Source organism: Zootoca vivipara, chromosome 4, assembly GCF_963506605.1.
Source record: "Zootoca vivipara chromosome 4, rZooViv1.1, whole genome shotgun sequence".
NCBI classification, from domain to species: Eukaryota; Metazoa; Chordata; class Lepidosauria; order Squamata; family Lacertidae; genus Zootoca; species Zootoca vivipara.
This window is the reverse complement of record NC_083279.1, coordinates 27,917,335-27,933,036: the sequence shown is the minus strand read 5'-3', so window position 1 is coordinate 27,933,036 and position 15,702 is coordinate 27,917,335. Positions and strand designations below refer to the sequence as shown.

At 43.9% G+C, this 15,702-nt stretch overlaps 1 protein-coding gene across 1 annotated transcript in view; it reads left to right on the top strand.

The window, feature by feature from the left end:
- Nucleotides 1-15,702, top strand: part of SLC9A2 (solute carrier family 9 member A2) — a 28,951-nt gene that overhangs the window by 9,487 nt on the left and 3,762 nt on the right. Inside the window, exons 3-11 of the mRNA XM_035116120.2 lie at nucleotides 560-810; nucleotides 3,405-3,622; nucleotides 4,542-4,744; nucleotides 6,416-6,505; nucleotides 7,872-7,942; nucleotides 9,374-9,535; nucleotides 10,541-10,643; nucleotides 12,421-12,546; nucleotides 12,869-12,959. Coding sequence (XP_034972011.2) covers nucleotides 560-810; nucleotides 3,405-3,622; nucleotides 4,542-4,744; nucleotides 6,416-6,505; nucleotides 7,872-7,942; nucleotides 9,374-9,535; nucleotides 10,541-10,643; nucleotides 12,421-12,546; nucleotides 12,869-12,959 — 1,315 coding nt within the window. The remainder of the gene's footprint in view (nucleotides 1-559; nucleotides 811-3,404; nucleotides 3,623-4,541; nucleotides 4,745-6,415; nucleotides 6,506-7,871; nucleotides 7,943-9,373; nucleotides 9,536-10,540; nucleotides 10,644-12,420; nucleotides 12,547-12,868; nucleotides 12,960-15,702) is intronic.

Here is a 15,702-nt window from a genome sequence, read left to right as displayed (position 1 = left end):
TGACTGCATGTGGTTCATCATGTCTGAATGAGGACAAATTGTGGGTAGTTTTAACTATGGTTTGTCTGAACAAGCCAACTTCAACCATGGCTAATTATCCTGTTGGGATAAACTACAGTTAACGCTAACCACAGTTTGTCCTAGTTCTGAAACTAGGTTGGGCCGGCAAGATAAAAAAATGAATGGAATAAGAGTCTGATGTATGCACATTTTTCCTATATGAAGCAGCATCGTCAGGCACGTTTTTTAAGCAGCTACTGTGCTACACTGTGCTGACTAGATGAAGATAATCTAGTCTGTAAACAGAGATGTCTGGTGTAATACCTTGTATATGGCTGGAAAGAACGCAAACATACTTTGCATTATTTCAGGGCAATTGCTTGTCTAATGCGATGAGCGACAGATCATTTTCACTGGGAATAGTATCATGGTCTTCAGTTACATCAAACTGTACTATTGTTTAAAATTACATAGTAGCAATATTACATAATTTAAATTTTCCAACTAAAGCTATAGTGAGGATTCTAAAAGAAGTTAACTTTTTTTCTCCCTTTCATAGGTCCTGTACAACCTCTTCAAGTCTTTCTGCAAGATGCGTACAGTTGCGGCTGTTAGCATATTTGCTGGAATTGCTAATTTCTTTGTAGTTGGCATCGGCGGAGTTTTGATTGGAATTGTTATGGGCTTTGTAGCAGCTTTTACGACACGTTACACCCATAAAATTCGAGTGATTGAACCCCTGTTTGTCTTCTTATACAGTTACCTGGCATACATAACAGCTGAAATGTTTCATCTCTCAAGCATTATGGCGTAAGTATCCATGAAAATATACTGCACTAAGAATACTGTGGATATATTAGAAACATTAGCCTCTGCTCTTATAAGACCATAGTCCTATGCTGACTCAATGGGAAGAAGACAATGATAGAGCTTTATTCTGCATAGACATGCATATAATTTCACTGTTGGTTGACTAACAACTTGTCATTAGTCAAGATTGCAACTGGAGGGGGTAGGCTCATGCCCAAGTTCAAATTCAAAGCTGTGTGTTTGAGCATCTTTCTATCCAGATCAGTATCTGAACTTCTAGTGCCTAATGTTTACTGATAAAGCAATGAGAATTGGTCAGCACACGAACCTTTTTTGCTTTTGAAAACAACATTTTGTATGCACTCACTGTATGGAACAAGAAGAACATTCCGTCCCCGTCCCCCCTCCCCCATTTACTCATGTTAAAAATTTCCCATTTAATTTATTTTTCATTTTGATCTCTAGTAAAGTGACTCTAGTGAAGTGAAATTTAGAAGCACATTGAAACTTTTGCAAAGTTTAGTAGTAGGTCAACGAAACTTGATGACTGCATCCAGCGATCTAGATTTTTCCAGTCACCAGACAGAAACTGCCTTGTTTGTGCAAGGTGACTTGCAGTACTGGTATAACCATGATGAAATGCAGTTTGTATTATCATCAAACTTTTTTCTTTCCCTTTCCTGCTGTAAAGATGGTTTTAGATAAGTGAATATTATTGCTTTGAGTGTGCTTAACCCAACTGAAATCAATAGAATAAAGTATGCCCGACTCTTTGTTTGATAAGTGGGTAGAGAAATAAAATAAAAAATAGGAGAGAAGTGGCATCTTCTTGGACATATGATATTATTAAATGCTCTGAATCTGGCGCAAATCTTGAGTAATAATGATATATTCTAGCCATTATACCTGCAGTTCACAGTTATACCATGACTAGCTAGCATTACCACGGTCAGATACCACACATCCTTGGGATATGGGGCATGTGCATGACCAGTTGCCCTGCAACTTCTGCTGATGCCCATTGGCTATGTGGCTGACTTTCTGGTTACAGGTAGGTAGCCGTGTTGGTGTGGATCGAAGTAAAATAAAAAAATTCCTTCAGTAGCACCTTAAAGACCAACTAAGTTTTTATTTTGGTATGAGCTTTCGTGTGCATGGCTGACTTTCAACATTCCATTGAAAACTGCAAACATGAATGGGTGGTGATGTGATGAATTCTCCCAGAACTGCTTGGTGAATTGCTTCACATCACTGTCCTCCCCCAGTGGAGCAACCTCCATGCCGTTTACTAGACCTGCAGTCACAGTGCTGTCTGTTGCGCTCTTCACACTTGAGTTGGGAACCAGAGTGTGTGGAGCATAGGCCCACGGCCGTGCCACACAATCGAGCTTGCAGACTCATGTGTCCTCTGCAGGTTTATGGTGCGTGCAACTGTAGCTGAAGCAGAAATAATTGAAAACCATATAAACTTCCTGTTTGCCGCCTGTCCCCAACAAATGTGCCTTCCACTCACTCAAAGCATTATTTGTATCTCACCCTTTATGTTTTTTTAAGTTACCTGGCTGATTTAAGTATGCACCCCCAAAATGTGGCATATAAATGTAACCATAGAGGTTTGCTTCATACAGGTTTGCTTCTACAGTACATGATGTTTTAAATGGCTGATTCGTGTGTGAATCTGGCCTTGGTTGGCAATGGAAGACATTTGATAGGTGCGGCTGTTCAAGATCATGGAAAATACCTTAGAGTTCAGAATTAAAACAGGAAGCATGGCCCTAGGTCCACCCACACAAGATATCTGTTTGAAGTTCATCCTCTGTCATGAAATGGCATCTTGTGAAAAGTGAAATCATGACACGCTGAATCCCCCAACGCTGAGTAACTAAAAAAGAGACACTTAATTATAGCAGTCAGCTGGTGCACTGTGGCAGCATGTAATGTCCTTACAGAACAGCAAAGGAAGGAGAGTTTCCTCAAAGAATGATCACTTCGTTTTCTGCAAGTAAATCGAAACCTTCCCTTTAAAAAAAGGTTAGGAATGAAGCAATGTGTGCATGTTAATTTAACATGACTCCCTGGCACTGAACAGGTTTTTAAGCTTCCTTGCATTTAAACATCAGTTTGTAATATGAAGTTATGCAAGAGACTTGCTGTTCGGGAACAGTGAAACAATGTCCCGTGACGCACACAGCTCTCTCAGTCCCATTGAAGTCCATGCAGTTCCCTTGTATTTACTAACCCTGACCTGCACAATCAACTGACAGTGTGATCCTATCAAATGTCTGGTTGGAAGTAAGCCCCAACGAGTTCAATTGGATGTACTCCAGCATGTGTATAGGATTGCAGCCTAAATTCTCAGAGGTCTTCCTTCTTGTTCTAGCTAAAGTTGGTTCCATCTTTCAGTCAGTTGCTTTTCGAACCTCTCCGTGTATTTAATGCTTCAACAGCAGCTGGATTGCTGAAATGAAAACTCAAGCAGAATTTTGCTAATCTGAGGAACTGCCTTAAAACCTTCCTATGCTTTTCGCATTGGGCTGTGTAAACTTTAATGTAAGCATTTTGGAAGCTGAATTAAAAGTTGCTTTCTTCTGCAGGATTACAGCTTGTGCTATGACCATGAGTAAATACGTGGAGGCGAATGTTTCTCAAAAGTCCTACACCACAATAAAGTACTTCATGAAGATGCTGAGCAGTGTCAGCGAGACCCTGATCTTTATTTTCATGGGAGTGTCCACAGTTGGAAAAAACCATGAGTGGAACTGGGCCTTTGTTTGCTTTACCCTCCTGTTTTGTTTGATTTGGCGTGCGCTAGGTAAGAGACACTTAAAACGGTATAGATTGCACTTCAACATACTGTACACCTGAAACATGCTTACCTTTTATGGAAACAAGAAAGAAAGAAAAGAAAGCTGCCCTCAAGAGAAAAAGCAAAAACTGCTTGAAAGAAAGACATGTTCTGGACACGGAAGACTGTGGGTCTTTCCAGATGATCCTTCAATGTTATTTCGAGTGCTAAAGTAAATCAGTCCCCTAGTCTATAAGCTGAGTCAATTTGGTTGGCTTCTGTGCTTGGGAGTAGTGTGGTGTCTCACATTTCAACGGCAGCCAGTCTGCAACACCAAAATCCAGGGCCTCCTTCCACTTCTCAGCTTCCATTCTACATTACAGTTGCAGCGCCCCTGAAGCTTTGCTTCCAGTGTGACCAAATCAATTGGACTCCCGTCAATCTGCTTTCGGTGGTGGGAATGTTGCTGTTCATTTCAGGCAGTGAAATGTTTTGGGCTGGCCCTGGTAGGGGACCCTTTTAAAATTCTTCCTCTTGATTTCGGTCATCATGATACTTCCATTAAGAAAGTGTCCTTGGTTCAATCCCCCACCAACTACAGAAAAGTCGGTCTGTCGGTCTGTCGGTCTGTCGGTCTGTCGGTCTCTCTCTCTCTCTCTCTCTCTCTCTCTCTCTCTCTGTGTGTGTGTGTGTGTGAGAGAGAGAGAGAGCGAGAGAGAGAGAGCGCTGTGTAGGAAGTGGGGGGAGAAGTGCAGGGAGGGACATTCAGGTTTTTGTGCATCAGAAGCCCTTGGGAAAGTGTCACATGTATATAAAACTTATGCACCTCTTTTTTCATATGACATAAAATGGAAGATAACATTCTTACATTTATTTTGGAAACATTATTATATTTGTCTTAAATTTAAGGTTCTGAACCATGCTTGTCTTTCTATATTTTCCTTAGGAGTTTTTGCATTGACTCAAATCATTAATGTATTCCGGACAATTCCTATAACATTTAAGGACCAGTTTATTATTGCCTATGGAGGCCTCCGGGGAGCCATATGTTTCTCTCTTGTTTTCTTGCTTCCTTCTGCCGACTTCCCTAGAAAGAAGCTTTTCATTACTGCTGTTATTGTGGTGATATTCTTCACAGTCTTCATTCAGGTAAGAATATTCCTCTTTTGTGCTGGGACTAAATAGTCAGGGGCATAGTAAGATGGGAGCGGTGGGGGCGGGGGCCCCCTGGGCGGCACAATCCCAGGGGTGCCATCGCGGCTGCCCGCCCCACCCCCAAAACACGCGCCCCTGCGTGCGGCGTGCCCCGCCCCCAAAATGTGCACCCTGCCCCTGCGCACGCCGTGCCCTGCCCCCGGTGGCGGAGCATGAAGCTCCGCTGCTGTAAATAGTTATTTGCACACAAACCTGCAAAGAGTCCAGTCAATGTTCCTACTACTTATTTTTGGCCATGGGACTAATATAGTATTGGCAATGACAGTCTGCAAGTAGCCCAGGACAAATGTCACCTGAAACTTCTACTAAGCAAATTTACTCCCAAGAGTAATTTCCTCCTCTTGTCCTCTTAATGTCTTATATGATCATATTTTAATTCTGTAAGGAATATTTTTTAATTTGGAAGAGATATCTCACAAGAAGGACGTATACACAACTTAGTAAATCATATTCTGAACTAGTTAACACATCTTGTCTCCAGCTTTACAGGCAAATTGCAAAATCAGTTTTAAAAACAAAAATTGCAATTTGTGACTTGGCAGTAATATCTTCCTATATACCCGGTACATAAAAATGTGAGGCTTTCATTATGCTGCAGTCCATGTGGCTGCCAGTAGGAGGCCACACCAGCTCCAGTGTGGTGGCAGTCTGTCAGGTGAAGCCACAGTGTGGTTGGCAGGTGACTCAGGTGAACTGTTTCATGAAGGCGACAACTTCACAGAGCTTTTTGACAAACCGCTTTGTAAATTGGCTGTCTCCCTCTGTTAAACATGGCTGCAGCAACGTGTAATGGAGAAGGGAGGTGCTTCACTCACAAAAGGTGGGGCAACCTGAGAGAGGACGGGGAGGGGAGGTTTGGCTGAGCTGCGAGGAGGTGGGTGAAGTGTAAAGGAAGAAGGGGTTGGCCAGGTGTGGAGGAATCGGAACGAGCCGGGGTGGCAGCCTGAAGTCATTTATAAATTTGACCCAATGCATTTTACAGCTTGTTGACTACCAGCCTCATTTTATCCAGAAATGTAGTGGCTCACAGAGAACATACTTTGATTTTTGCCCTGTTAGTGTCACAGATAGAAATCTAGGAAGCTAGCTTATTCCAGAGCTGTGTATACACCACACATTTCAAGTACCTCCCATTAGAATCCTGGCCACTGTTGTTTATTCCTCATAGAGCTATAATTCTCAGCACCCTTAACAAAAGACAGTTCCCAGGATTCTTGGGGTGTGTGTGTTTACGTATATCCAGCCCCAGGTCAGACTGGTTCTCCACCTAGTCCAGCATGGTTTCCTGTGAAAGACAACAGATTTCTAGGGCCACGGACAGTTTTCCACAATCACCTACAACCTATATTTCTTGGGCATCTAGATTCAGGCATCAGCAGTAGATCTTTAAAGTCTGTGCTGTCTGGTTTCGAAAATAAGAAAAAGAAAGAAAGCCAGGTACATTTTGGGGGACTTTATTGTGCTGTTATCTGAGGCAACATGCAACTCTCCTACTGTTTCTGAACATTCATTTACCGAACTGCACGCTGGACAGAATATGAGAGTGACACAGTGGAAAGGAAATTTTGTGATTTTCAGGCATGTTTTTGTGTTTCCTGAAAACAGGGAACAACAATTCGTCCACTGGTGGAATTTCTGGATGTTAAAAGAGCAAATAAGAAGCAACCAGCTGTTAGCGAGGAAATTTATTGTCGGGTATGTTGGAGTTTGGGGTGAACAACATGTACTGAAATGTGGTTTTAATGTGGCTCAATGTTTCTTCTTTGGTGGGAAATAATGTGCCATTTATAACATGTGCTTGTTACATGAATTAATTCATTTTGGTACTGCATGTGTCACATACCAGTGTGTCTTTGAGTTCGTGAACACCTTTTCAGCCTGCAGTTCTGGCCTAGTGTCTCGTATCACATTCCCCCCCCCCCCCCACTGACAATCTTAAGATCGTGACTTTAAAACACTCTAGTTAGACACAACAATTAAATTCGGTTTAACCTTTATAGCTCAGTTCTTCGTTGTTTGCTTGGAAGTACGTTTCAACTGAGCTCACTGGTTGTTAACTCCCAAGTAAGTATTGAAAATCAGTTAAATTCAGCACATAATGAAAGCAGGGGTTTGATCTACCCTCTATAGACACAGCTGTGCACATGTGGCTCAGGGCAAGCTGTTTACTTTGCTTCCCTCTTTCCCCTGGAGCCACCAGGATGCTGGAGAATAGAAGTATGGCTTCTGATATATAGACGAGACACTATGGCTTCTGATACATACCGTAGACGAGCCACCCTTTGAAACTAATGGCTGGTTAGGTGCAGTGTGCGATAGTAATGGTAAAATATAAAGGACCCCTGGATGGTTAAGTCCAGTCAAAGGCGACTATGGGGTTGTGGCGCTCATCTCGCTTTCAGGCCGAGGGAGCCGGCGTTTGTCCTAGGTCATGTGGCCAGCATGACTTAACTGCTTCTGGCACAATGGAACACCCTGGTGGAAACCAGAGCGCACGGAAATGCTGTTTACCTTCCTGCTGCAGCAATACCTATTTATCTACTTGCACTTTTTGGCGTGCTTTCAAACTGCAAGGTTGGCAGGAGCTAGGACAGAGCAATGGGAGCTCACGGATTCGAACTGCCGACCTTTCAACCGGCAAGCCCAAGAGGCTCAGTGGTTTAGACCATAGCGCCACCTGCTCCCCTGTGTGATAGTGGCCAAGGGTTAACTAGGGTGATATGGTTGCATGCACACCATACATTTAAAGTACATGACTTCCTCAAAAGACTCCTGGGAACTGTAGCTTATACCTCTCAGCACCTTTAACAGACTATAGTTCCCAGAATTCTTTGGGGTAAGCCATATGCTTTTAATGTACGGTGCGAATATAGATTTAGAGAGAAGAAAGAAATGCCATTTACTCTCAGCCAATGGGTCATTAGGTTACAAACGTGGAATGACTTCAAGAGAAGCTTAGATAAACAGTATTTATATTAGCTGAAATTTTCCCCAGTGTTTGCATGTGTCTTAAGTCTGTGCACCTACAAAAGCAAGTAATGAGTCTCTTTCCGCATTTTAGTTCTTTGATCACGTGAAAGCTGGAATTGAAGATGTGTGTGGACACTGGAGTCACAACTTTTGGAGAGATAAGTAAGTAGTGTACTGAAACGTTACTGGAGTGGGGAGAAAGTGAGAAGCCCAGCTTGATTCCTCAGTTTAATAATTACATTCTGAAATCTGCCAATGATTTCTATAAAGCATTGTTTTGTGTGGCTTTGTGGATGAGATGATTTTAGCAAACCTGAAGATAATTAATTAGTTTAAGGATTTGCACTTATCAAACTACATGAAACAAAAATCCTACATTCAAAATACAAGTGTTTGTTAATATTCATGAGGTAATCTGCTGGGACTTCAGTTTAGCTATTGGACCATTCTAGTTCAAATGTGTTGTTATGAAGGGTATAACTTGTGTCCAAACCTGCTGTTCTTCCATGCAAACCTGACACTCCTTTTTTTTAAAAAAAAAAATCTTTTGACTTTGTGGCCCAAGTGTGTCTTGAAAGTGGTACTTCATGGAGTCAAAGAATACCACTGAGTATCATTCAAGCATCTTATTGGAATAATAAGGAATTAGCATATTTCTTTAAAAAGGTGTTAAGCAGGATTCGAACAGCACGGTATCAGTAGCCTTAACCCCTAATGATTCAAGCTGCCCATTCAGTCAGCATCCATACAGGTACATCGGAAAGTTAAGATGTGGGAAAGTTGGTCAGAGAATGTCTCCCGTGTGTAAGGTAGCTGAGGCTAGAAGAAGCTTGTGGGCTGGACGACAGAGGCATGGAGACAAGACCAAGCAGTAAGCTGCCTGGGAATGTGAAAGGGGGAGGGGTTGGCTTAATACCTGAGAAAAGGTGGCTTATAAAGGAGACTAGAAGGGAATGAAAAGTCTGACAGCTGAAGGACTTGCGAGGAGACAGAGTATTTGATACCCACCCTTTAGTTCTGTGAAGCTGGAGTTCGATGGAAGGAAAATGGCATGGAGGCCCTTCAACACCAGGAAAAATAGCTGGAGGCATAAGAAAGAGAGAGACTAACAAAGACTAACAACCCCCCTTTCCTTTCTCATTGAAATCAGGATGGGTACTACACTTAGATTAAGAGGTTACAGTATTGGTTAAAGGTCTTGTCCCTTCCTGGGCTAAAAAACGGAAGGTGAAAATTAACAGTAACTGGCACCATCCCCTTTGGTTACTTCTAAGCTGGGAATTTTCCAATTTTCCAGGCAGTTCCAAAAAGGAGCAGAGGAAGCAAAAGGATTAAGCTGGAAACTATAACAGTGGGCATAACTCGGGGTGCTGACTGTGTGTGTCACTTAGGAAGCATTTCAGAGTATGTCTCCCACCTGCATTTTGGTTATAGCTCAAGCCGCTCCTAGTCCTGCCTGTGAGCAGAATTTTAGCTGCCATTCCCTGTGCAGGCAATCCATATCAAAAACTGAAAGTTGATCTCGTAACAGTGTTTAGAAGACACTGCAGCATTTTAGAATTTAATCTGCAGCATTGCTTCTGCTCCTCACAGGTTTATAAAGTTTGACAAGAAATACTTGCGAAGGCTTCTGATTAGGGAAAGTGAGCCTAAATCAAGTATAGTTTCCCTGTACAAGAAACTTGAAATAAAGCATGCGATAGAGATGGCAGAGTGTGGAATGATAAGCACAGTACCATCGCTGGCTTCTATAAGGTAAGTTGAGGGCAGTAGGGTGCAATATCATTGCTAGTTTGGATCTTGACTATGTTGCATTTTGAAGTGTGCATTCTACAGTTGCCAAATCATAGCCAAAAGTGAATTAAACAGTATTTTCTGTGTTTAGGATTAACTAATCTGTATATTTATTTCAAAGAATTATGTTGTGTCCAAAACATTTAAAAAACCCAGATGGCTTGCAATAGAAGAAAAAACAGTCCTAATGCAAGCATAGCAGATACTCTACCAGTAAATTACAGCCCTTCCACAAACAACATGTGCTACTGTAATATGGAATGGAAACTGACATCCAGGGGTGAACGGTGCCGCTTGGCTGCCCGGGGCTGCACCCCCTGGGGGGGTGTGTGTGCCAGGATGAGCCAGGACAGACTGCACATGTCCGCACATGCTCAGTCCGTCCAGGTTGGCGCTGCTGCTCTGCTCGGCCGGCGCGCTCTGAAGCAGAGCGTGCTACGGAGCGGGTTGTTGGGTGGCGTTGGCAAACTGCTCCGTGTCGTGCTCTGCTTCTTCCTGCTCGGGCGAGTTAGACCAGCTAGGACTTTTGTTATAGAAATTGTAAGGATACGCATTCCCCACCCCCACCCCGCTACCCCATTTATGGAGAAATGTGAGTAGCAGTGAAATTCTGTATACTCAGAAGTAGGCCCTGCTGAATTCAGTGGCAATTACTTCCAGGTAGCTGTGGCCTTAAGACGGCCGTCTTAAGCACCTCTGGCGCCCTGGCGCCGTGGTGCGACAGATCCCTCCGGTGCCCCCCACCCCATTTCCCAGCTGGGCGGGCGGGCGGGCGCAGTGTGTAGTGCGGCTGCCGCAGGCGCTGCTGCACGTTGGGCGGGCGCAGCTGCGTGCCCCCCCCGGCGGGCCAGCACCGTGGCGCCCTGCGCCACCCAGCCTGGCCATAGAGCCGGCCCTGGTGGCCTTATTTATAGTATTGCAAGTTATTACATATTTTCCTTTATATTTTGTTTCACCTTCTTACAGTGAACTTAAAGAAGAAGAAGAAGAAATAAGGCCTTCCTATCCTGCCAAGATGGATGATATAAGATACATTTTAACAAAAAATCTCTATCAGATACGACAAAGAGTAAGTAGAATACTGTACAGCATTAATGGAACACCCCCCTGGTGAATGTATCTAGTTTCTCAGCTGGCAATCTTTTTTCCTCCCTTAATAAAATCGCCAGGACACCATCCTAAGCAAACTTACTTGGAAGCCATTTCCATTAGTGGGACTCGCCTCTGGGAAAATGTATTTAGGATTAGTGTATGGGAAAGCTGATAAATAAACAGGGTAAAGAAAAAGAAGTATGAGAAGTTGTACTCCAGGCTTTATAAAATGTCTTAAGAAGAGGAGTTTGTGGCAGTTTTCTAGAACACAAAGATGTGCCACTCAACACTAGGCACGAGCATAAATTCTTAATATTCTGAGCTACACACAAACACACACTTAATTTAAGGTGCTGTGCATAGGTAAGTTTCACAGTAGCTTAAAATAGTTCCTTATCCACTGGTCATTAAGAGAACCCTGTGTGGCCGACCTCTATGTAAATAGGATGTTGAAGGTTATTGTGGCTGTTAATGTTCACGATCCTATTGTTTAAGCTGGAATTTGATCACCCAGGGTTTCTGATTATTAAATAGAACTCCACATAATGGATTCCCCTGCATTTTACAGTGGACCCCCCTGGATACAAATTAAATTTGTTCCTGGGGTCCATCTGCACCCCGAAAAGTCTGCTATAGGCAGAGGTGCTGCTTCTGCGCACGCGCACGGCACGATTGAGCACTTCTGCGCATGCGCGCAGGGCGAAACCCAGAAGTATACACTTCTAGGTTTGCTGCGTTCATAACCTGAAAGTTATGTATCCAGAGTGGTACGTAACTAGAGGGTCCACTGTACAGTGTGCTAATAAAGGTAAAGGTACCCCTGACCATTAGGTCCAGTCGCAGACGACTCTGGGGTTGCGGTGCTCATCTTGCTCTATAGGCTGAGGGAGCCGGCGTTTGTCCACAGACAGCTTCTGGGTCATGTGGCCAGCATGACTAAGCCGCTTCTGGCGAACCAGAGCAGTGCATGGAAATGCCGTTTACCTTCCCGCCGGAGTCGTATCTATATATCTACTTGCACTTGACATGCTTTCGAACTGCTAGGTGGGCAGGTGCTGGGACCAAACAACAGGAGCTCACCCCATTGCAGGGATTTGAACTGCCGACCTTCCGATCGGCAAGCCCTAGGCTCTGTGGTTTAGACCACAGCGCCCCCGGCTCCCTGTGTGATAATATAGAAATGTCTAAATGGGCCATCCCCTTCACATTTCTGTTTGTACGAAGCCCATAATGGCATCTGTCCTTAAAATCTTTATAGACATAGATCCCATCAAAGCAGGGAATTTATATTTTTGAAGGCGAGCAAATGGTTAGTGCAAGTGAAAAGTAACCTGTTCAGCTTATCCTCCTCCTCCTCTTTCTTACCATCCTTGCAACCTCTGAAAGCCTTCTCCAGAGGATTGGGGATCCTCCTGAACAGGGAGTCCTATGGGGCTCTAGGGCAAGAGGGAAATCACTCAGAATGGGGGTAGAGGGATATTGCAGTTGCATAAATGTTATGAACACGACTTGCAATGCTTACAATTCTTATTTCTTGTATGCATAACAACCAAACAACAACCAAAGGTCCAAAGGCTGAACAAGCATTAAATTACACACCTTGGTTGCATATACTGTTATTGATTGTAAACATTATGCTAGTTTGAGTGTTGTTTGTGAGATTTCTTAAAGCACTGAATTATACCGTAGCTTCAGTTTGCAGCCCTGTACCACTCATGACATTAATATGGCCATTGCTTTTATTCTTGTTTCAGACCCCATCATACAACAGATACAGTCTCGCTGAAGATGCAAGCGAAAAGCAGGCAAAAGAAATTTTGATTCGTCGCCGACACAGCCTGAGGGAGACCGTGAAGAGGGGCAGCAGCTTGTCAAGACAGGTACTTGTATAACACAGAACCGTAGAATTGTAGAGTTGGAAGGGACCACGGGAGCCGTGTAGTCTAGCCCCCTGCAATGCAGGACTCTATTGCCCAATGTGGAGCTCAAACCCACAACCCTGAGATTAAGAGTCTCATGCTCTACCAACTGCACAAGGGAGTTGAAAAAAATAGTGGCCCCATCACAACTCACAGTGTAATATGTATTTTATCCTCTTGCATTTGTCCCCAGGTACAAAACGTATCAGAAGTTGCCGTAATACTAATCATGTGTATATTTCACTTTGCTTGTACAGAACACATTTCATGTTTCTTTCTGCAGGTGGCAGCCAAACCGCCCCGTTATTTGTCGCTGCCTAAAAACACCAAACTCCCTGAGAGAGTACGGAAAAGAAATCAGTCTTCTTATAAAGGTAATACAGTTTTTGAGTAAAAAAGAAGAGTGAATTTGGCTTTTGTTTTGTTTTGTTTTAATGAAATGGTTACCTGGAAAACAAGCAGGTCCATTTCTTTCACTTGCAGCATATGCCGAGGAGGCGCTCTTGGTGATTTTGTGTGTGTTGGTGCATGCAATTGCATGTATGCTTTGTGTATATAGTATGTTTGTATTTATTCAGGGGGTAGCATGCTAGCCATTGGGATGAGCTTACCTGCTCAGATGAGTGACCAACAGTGGCAAGGAGCAGCAACTGTTGCTGCCTGCATTCTATCTAGAGAAAAAGGGAGAGGAAGGAAGGAGTCTCTAGCAGGGTGGTGCACCTAGGAGGAAAGGACATTATCTGGCTGAAGCCCCAGTCCTGGAAAGAGGTATGATGGAGCCATATTTGCCTCTGTGGCACATACCCATCCCTTAGGCCTTATATTGTAGATCTTATCTCCACAAAAACCTACCAAACTTGTTTGGCCAGGGACAAAAGTGGAGCACGGGATGGAGTGGCTCTATCACTGCACCTTTAATTTTCAAGGAGGGGGAAAAGAAAAACTTATTGTCTGCCTCTGACTTTATAGCCCTAGGCCAGGATCCAAAGCTACTTTAGACACACCCAAAGGGTTGAACGTACAGTACCATTCTTGGCTTTCCTCCTTTGAGCTGCAGATTTCCACCCATGAACTGCTTTGGAACGGCTTCATTGTTGCCAAAGCAGTAAGGGAGGTGCCTGCTTGTAGAACCACAAGCCCTAAGGCCCCGGGGTGTGAGGAGCTAGTTGTGTGATTCTTTGGATCTCAGTCATAGATTCACCACAATGTTGAGCTCCCAATAGCACTCTGTTGTGTATTCACCTGTTCCTTTCATACCCTCTACTTTAAACGGAACATATCTTACTCAGCACACGCATGGGAAGGAAAAATAATAAACAAATAAATTGTTATGTGAACATCAGCTTCAAGCAAATGGCAACAACTTTTGAATGGTTGCTGTGGTGACTAGGACACTTAGCCAGATTTTCACCAAATTCTTGCAACTGTGTCTAATGTCTTAGACTCTTAAGACCATGGGTAGGCAAAGTAAGTCCCGGGGGCCGGATGCAGCCCAATCGCCTTCTCAATCCTGCCCTCAGACGCTCTGGGAATCAGCGTGTTTTTACATGAGTAGAATGTGTGCTTTTATTTAAAATGCATCTCTGAGTTATTTTTAAAGGTAAAGGTAAAGGTAAAGGGGCCCCTGACCATCAGGTCCAGTCATGTCCAACTCTGGGGTTGCGGCGCTCATCTCGCTCTAAAGGCCGAGGGAGCCAGCGTTTGTCCGCAGACAGCTTCCAGGTCATGTGGCCAGCATGACAAAGCTGCTTCTGGCGAACCAGAGCAGCACATGGAAACGCTGTTTACCTTCCCGCCGGAGCGGTCCCTATTTATCTACTTGCACTTAACGTGCTTTCGAACTGCTAGGTTGGCAGGAGCTGGGACCAAGCAACGGGAGCTCACCCCGTCACAGGGATTCGAACCGCCGACCTTCTGATCAGCAAGCCCTAGACTCTGTGGTTTAACCCACAGCGCCGCCTGGGTCCCTTAGGTTATTTTTGGGGCATAGGAATTCGTTCATTCCCCCCCCCCCATAAAAATATAGTCCGGCCCCCCACAAAGTCTGAGGGACAGTGGACCGGCCCCCTGCTGAAAAGGTTTGCTGACCCGTGCTTAAGACCTTGCTTGTTAGTTACATGCCTTTGCAAAACAGCTTTTTTTTTTCATCTCAAAAGTCTGTCCTCAGATGTCATGTTCTCTCTGGAACAGGAAAATAACGACAGTGTTGTTGTTTATCTGCCTGTTGTGATTTCCCAAGCGTCATCATTATCACCATCATGTATTTATTTTTATGCCACCCATCTGACTGGGTTGCCCCAGCCACTCTAGGTGACTTCCAACAAATTAAAACATCAAACACAGTAAAACATCAAACATTTAAAACTTCCCTATACAATCACCACTAGCCAATGTTTTCTGTGTTTTTTCTCAGACCTGAAGTGTGGCAATTCTTTTTCTGCACAATGTAATTGCAGCACCCAGCCTGTCCAGTGTGGGCAGGCAAATATACACCTCAGGGCTTCTGTGCCTTTAATTTAATATCTCCTGTTTGCAGGTGTAACCTTGCAACTGCTTCTCCTGCAGAGAATTCCTTACAGATAGCTTTAAAAATTATGTAACTCTTACTTAAAAGTGAATAAGCACTGTTAAAAATCCTCTGCAAAATATCCTTCTCCCATCATTTTTCTGTACTGAGACTGACTGTGCCCTCATGTGGTAAGACTTGGTATTAGCAGTGCCAGCGTGAACTTTGGTTTTCATTAGACATGCCCCCCCCTGGCAGCAGCAAACCTTAAATTCCGAATAAAAACTGGCAAAAAATGAGAGTGTAAGGAATAGCCAGTGCGTTTGGCGATGGCAGGAAGCTGGACCTTAGGTAACGAAATGCACCACAGATTTAGGAAACTAGTAATGCATTAGCACCTGGGCATGATTAAATACATGTGGGGGGGGGGAGGTAGGGAGAACTCACTTCGTTGCTGCCCCCGATCTACATATGGGGAAGCAGACATGTGTAGGAGGGCACTTGCTTTATGCAAGTATGATTTCCCCCTACCTCATGGTGTGGAACCGCAATTGCACCAGAAAGCATAACACTGCTCTCCTGATTCATATAATTGTTAATGGTGTTAGAGA